At 53.3% G+C, this 6,000-nt stretch overlaps 1 protein-coding gene across 1 annotated transcript in view; it reads left to right on the forward strand.

The window, feature by feature from the left end:
• The window catches only part of ANO1 (anoctamin 1), a 194,185-nt gene that overhangs the window by 156,074 nt on the left and 32,111 nt on the right, over positions 1–6,000 (forward strand). Inside the window, exons 15-17 of the mRNA XM_037734002.1 lie at positions 1,587–1,598; positions 2,205–2,276; positions 5,012–5,236. Coding sequence (XP_037589930.1) covers positions 1,587–1,598; positions 2,205–2,276; positions 5,012–5,236 — 309 coding nt within the window. The remainder of the gene's footprint in view (positions 1–1,586; positions 1,599–2,204; positions 2,277–5,011; positions 5,237–6,000) is intronic.

Consider the following 6,000-nt stretch of genomic DNA (forward strand, 5'->3'; position numbering starts at 1 on the left):
ATTTTTCTTTTTTTTTTTTTGAGACGGAGTTTCGCTCTTGTTACCCAGGCTGGAGTGCAGTGGTGCGATCTCGGCTCACCGCAACCTCCGCCTCCTGGGTTCGGGCAATTCTCCTGTCTCAGCCTCCTGAGTCGCTGGGATTACAGGCACGCGCCACCATGCCCAGCTAATTTTTTGTATTTTTAGTAGAGACGGGGTTTCACCATGTTGACCAGGATGGTCTCGATCTCTTGACCTCGTGATCCACCCGCCTCGGCCTCCCACAGTGCTGGGATTACAGGCTTGAGCCACCACGCCCGGCCGATATTTTTCTTTTAAAGGATTTTTTTTTCTTTAAAAAAATTTTAACTTTTCTATTGTATTTTCTCACACAATCTGCTCCCTCTCAGACTGAATCCAAGGGTCACGCTTCAGAAAAATGTGGCAGCTCTGGGCTAACAATATTGTCAACAAGCAAGGGGATTAGAGTTTTCTGGGCGAGGCACAGCAGCTCAGAGGGTACAAGACGGGCCTCTGGGGCCAGGCTGCCTGAGTTCCAGCCAGATTTGGTACCCGCCTTGCTGTGTGACCCCAGGAAAATCGCTTAACATCTCTGTACCAAAGAATCCTCACTTGATAGCATTTGTGGGGTCTCAGTGGGTCAATATATATCAAGCACTTAGTTCCCGGCCCAGCACAGAGTCAGTGCCCCGTAAATGGCTGCCCCGCTAGTGGCCGCTGGGCCACACCTTCACCCGCTCACACAACAGCCTCCCCGCTCCTCCTCAGCCGGTCTCATGATCCTGTCCACAAATGACCAGAGACCAACACAACCTGCCCATGGCACACAGCCCTGCAGGGCGGGGCCGGGACCCAGTCCGGAGCCTTGTCCATAACGGGGCTCTCAGGGTGGCCTCTTTCCTTGCTGTTTCAGTTAGAAAGATTCAAATAGAAAAAAAAAAAAGCAGTTGTGGTCTTATTCAGAAGTCGATTTCAAATGTCCTTTCTGTGATGTCCCTGTGGCTGGGGGAAAGTTGGGGGGGCCTCAGTCTCCTTTGTTCAACCCCTTGGGGTTCCATTCCCTGATCTCCTGACACCGATGGCTTGGGAGCTTGATTATGGAGGTGACGACCGAAGTCACTGGGGACACGGTGCCAAGGGGCCTGAATGAATTTCCCAAAGTGAGCCACTCACGCCCCCCAACAGCCGGGCAGGGCCTCCTTTGTGAGTAATAATCTCAGGCCGCCCCTCCACGCAGCCTGAACCCCAGACTCTGGCACTGAAGCAGAAGGACACTTGTGTCCCATCATGTGGCCCCTGTGCCTCAGCTGAGTCTAAGACGTTTCAGTCCAGCACTTAGATTTGGAGATTCGGGGAATGTCCAAAACCATGGGAGCTGCAAAGGCCACAGCCCACAGTGACCCTCAAGCAGCGGTGAACCTTCATGGAACCCAGGGTCCCCCGCCCATCCTGGCTCACCTGCCCCTGTTTACCTCCATCCTAGTTCTTAAGAAAACTGTCTTTAGTGGACAGGCCCTGTCTCTAAAATAACAACCTAAGTAATGACATCTTTGTGTTTTTGTTTTTACTTTTCTGGTTCCCTGAAGGAGGCTGTCAAGGTTTGGAATTTTTTGTCGCTCCCTCTTCTGTCTTCCCACGGCCTGTCTCCCTGGGAGCGGGGCCTTCTCTGGCACCTAATCTCTTTCTACTGTGCAGTTCCCGCGGTTCCTCCACTCGGGCGGGCTCTCTGCTTTCTTCCCACCTCAGTCTCTCCTAACTCGTTCTTCCCTTCCAGCGCCCTTCGCTGACCTGCTCTCAGCTCCCCAAGGCCTGGCACCTCTGGGCTGCCCGTGCTTGCCGACACTTACTGCATCTCTTCTGACCCCCACAGCTCCTCCATAGAATGTTCTCAGGGCCAGTTCATGGCTGGGTGTTCGCTGCAGCCTGGCACAGGCTTCTCCACCTCTAAGAGGACACAGAGGCCAGGTTCTGTGGCCCTCCCAATGGGCTGGGGTTCCCAACGAGCGGGATCACCCTGGGTCACCATCCAGACCACAAACGGGGAGAGGCGGGTTACACTGGAAATGTTCTCAGCAGCCAACTATGAACTGGACCCAAAGGGTGCCTGAGGCTAATCCAGGGGCTGATTTGCCAAGTATGCTGACGCTGAGGAGTCCAGACTCACAACTAACAAGGCCTCTGTCTCGACTTGGTTTCATTCACAGGATCATCCCAGAGCTGAATACGAAGCCAGAGTCTTGGAGAAGTCCCTGAAGAAAGAGTCCAAAAACAAAGAGGTATGGTGGCCACTGCGGGTTAACTTCCCCAGCAATAAACTGGGTTCATCAGCAGTGTAGACCTGGGATCAGCCCAGATAACAAACATTGTAGGCTCTGTAAGCCTGGGTTGCAGCTACTCAACTTTGCCATGGTAGCAGCAAAAGGAGCATAGACAGTAGTAAATACATGGGCCTGTGTTCCATGAATTGTGTTCCAATAAAACTTTATTAGCAAAAACAGACAGGGGGCCAGATTTGGCCAAAGGGCTATAGTTTATCAAACCTGCTCTAGATCTCTCGTCTTGATGTGCCCTGAGGGTGATCTCAAATTTCAGCAAGCATTTCAACCACAAGAACCATGTGGCTTTGAACCCTCAAAGCTTTTTCACAGTACATTCTGCCTGTTCTATCAAAACGGAAGCCTTTGCCAAAGCAGCACCTGAGCAAAGGGCCAGTTCCTTGTTTCACTCAGACTGTGAGAATGAGGGAGAGACATGTTTTGTGATGTTCTTGAGGCCATTGTCTGTTTATAATAAGCGTTTTTCTTTCTTCCCAAACCTCTCATTTAAATTAAGTCATGTGGCGGGGCGCAGTTGCTCACGCCTGTGATCCCAGTACTTTGGGAGGCCGAGGCAGGCAGATCAGGAGGTCAGGAGATCAAGACCAGCCTGGCCAACATGGTGAAATCCCGTCTCTACTAAAGATACAAAAAATTAGCCAGGTGTGGTGGCACGCACCTATAATCCCAGCTACTCCGGAGGCTGAGGCAGGAGAATCACTTGAACTAGGGAGGCAGAGGTTGCAGTGAGCTGAGATCACACCATTGTACTCCAGCCTGGGCGACAGGGCCAGGATGAGACTCCATCTCAAAAAAACAAAAACCAAATTAAGTCATATGTGCCGCCAGAACTCTTGCAGACCTCCAGAGGTGCTTGCTGGGTTGGTTGGTTTGTTGGTTTTTTGAGACAGGGTCTCTCTCTGTCACTCAGGCTGGAGTGCGGTGGTGCAATCTCAGCTCACTGCAACCTCCGCCTCCCGGGTTCGAGCAAGTCTCGTGCCTCAGCCTCGAAGGTAGCTGGGATTACAGGTGCACGCCACCACACCCAGCTAATTGTTCATATTTCAGTAGAGACCGGGTTTAACGATATTGCTCAGGCTGGTCTCAAACTCTTGGCCTCAAGAGATCTGCCCGCCTCGGCTTCCCAGAGTTCTGGGATTACACACGGGAGCCACCATGCCCGGCAAGGCTTTTTTAATGGTGTTTTTCACATGACGTGGGACAAGCAGACATGGAGCTGCTGGCCTTGTCAGCCTCCAACGGAGCCTGGAGACGCCCGCATTGGCCCTCGGTGGGTGAGGACAGTCAAAGGAGTTCTCGCAGGTCCCGACTCTGTGTCCCATCTGCACTTTCAGCCTCAGGGACCGATCAGGACAAACCCCTGGGTTTGTCTTTTCCTTGTCAATGTGTCAGGGGACAGTGCTCACAGGTTCAAAGTGGCCGGGGGTTACACTTGCCAAAATCCCATCTGGAGGGCACAGTGGGTGCTCTGGAAAGCCTCCCCCCAGGGCACAGCTCTTCAAATGCAATGAGAATCTGGGGTTCAGCTCGGTCCTTCTCCAGGCAGGAAGGAAGTATGTCTTTCTAAAGACCCCCGAGGATCTGAGCGGGACTCAAAGGTGTGCAGAATACAACCACAAAAACAGGAGTTCTCGCCCTAAGATAAAGAGACTGTCTGTCCGATCTAATGCATCAGAGAGTCATGCCTGGGTGCACACTGCCCTCTGCCCCAGCCCTTCAGGCCCTCTGCCCCTCATTCCCTCCTGAAGAAGCAAAAGGCCCATCTCTAAGGCCCTGCAAACGTCTGGCATGTTTTCAGGGTGGCGTCCCAGCCCCCAAGCCTGGCTGGAAATGTGTCAGGAGTCAGTGTCTGGCCCCCAAGACGGCCCACCCTGTGGCTGTGTGGTTGAACCTCTTAGAGTGAGCATGGGTGGCTATTTCATTCCTTCCTAAGGGGGAGAAAGGGGCTTTGTGGCACACACCATGTCCATTTAAGGCAAGGGACTTAACCAAGCCACAACATCAAATCTGGGCAGCGGGTGCTGGAAGGAAGCCACCTCTGGGATACAGGGTCCCTCTGCCTCGGTGGCCCGTGGCTTGGTTTCAGCCCAGGCTTTGTGATGACGTGAAAGTGACAGAGTCATGGGGGTTGATTTCTGCAGAGCGTAGAGGCACCCCCAGGCCCTGTCTGCTTCTGATGGGCCGTTTCCTCTATTCCTCCTCCGTTTCATTTGGCTCCCAGCGGCTGCTCTGTGGTTTTGATTTTCCCCCAGCTGTGGCACTGAATTTGTTTATTAAAAAGAGACCCACTACCTAATTGGCACATGAGTTTGGGCTTCTGGGCGTGGCTTCCTTCCTGCTGTCATAAGACGCTGGTGGTGACCGGCGCCTTTGCCCGCTACCTCCCACTGGAATCCCGCCGCCGTCAGTGAGACGGGGCATCATGCGGTCCAGGGGAGGGTCCCTCCTGTCGCCACCACCTTTGTTACAGATGTTCCTTCCCAGCCTGGGTCTCTGCCATCTCTCATTTGTTTAAAACGCCCAGAACCCGATTCAGCCTTGGCAGCGAGCTTACCGCTGGCACCAGGAGAGGCCAGCCTGCTGCCAAGATGGGGACGGTTCCCTGGGCCCCGCGGTCTGTGGCACTGCCTCCCGCTTCACCGCACCGTGCTGTCTTTCCCCCCACCCGCCCTCAGAAGCGCCGGCATATCCCAGAGGACTCAACAAACAAATGGAAGCAGAGGGTTAAGACAGCCATGGCGGGGGTGAAATTGGTACTTTTCTATGTTGCGGGCAATGCGAGTCTTGACTGTTTGCAGACAATCAAAGGCGATCGTGTTTTTCCTCAACAAACTGTTGTATTTTTTTTTAACATTCACATCATGTCTCTCTGCCTTCCTTCGGCACCCAGTGAGCCCGGCGTATAACGATGGCACTGCATGGCTATGGTGGGTGCGCGGGGTGGGGGCGGGGCGGGGGGCTCTGGCTTGATTTGGAGCTCGTGATACATGCTTGTCACAACTGCCTGCAAGTGTTCCTTGGTCTTCTCGTTAACACGCATGCCACCCACCCCTGGAATGAGTGGCCTCCTGTGTCATGCCCTGTCCGCATTCTGTGACCTGATACGTGCATTTTCCCGTCAAAAACTCCAACCCCTTTGAAACATCCCGGGTTAGTGATTGGGGCTTCTCCAGACCAAGCCAGCCTTGGATTCTGAGAGCCTTCAGGCCGTGTGTCACTGCAGACAACATTTTAACTTGTCATGCTAGCTGCTTGTTTCAACTTGCTCCACAAAGGGAAAATAACTATTATGGTCTGCGTGGCACTGGGAAGACATCTTTGATCTTCTAGACCTAGAAGTGAGACTTTGAGCTGAAGAAATGGACTCCAAGGCCAGGCGTGGTGTCTCACTCCTGTAATCCCAGCACTTTGGGAGGTTGAGGCAGGCGGATCATGAGGTCAGGAGTTCGAGACCAGCCTGGCCAACATGGTGAAACCCCATCTCTACTAAAAATACAAAAGTTAGCCAGGCGTGGTAGCAGGTGCCTGTAGTCCCAGCTGCTTGGCAGGCTGAGGCAGGAGAATCGCTTGATTCCAGGAGGTGGAGGTTGCAGTGAGCCGAGATCACACCGTTGCACTCCATCCTGGGCAAGACTCTGTCTAGCAAGACTCTGTCTCAAAAAAA

This window comes from Cebus imitator, unplaced genomic scaffold (genome assembly GCF_001604975.1).
Source record: "Cebus imitator isolate Cc_AM_T3 unplaced genomic scaffold, Cebus_imitator-1.0 Scaffold563, whole genome shotgun sequence".
Classification (NCBI taxonomy): Eukaryota; Metazoa; Chordata; class Mammalia; order Primates; family Cebidae; genus Cebus; species Cebus imitator.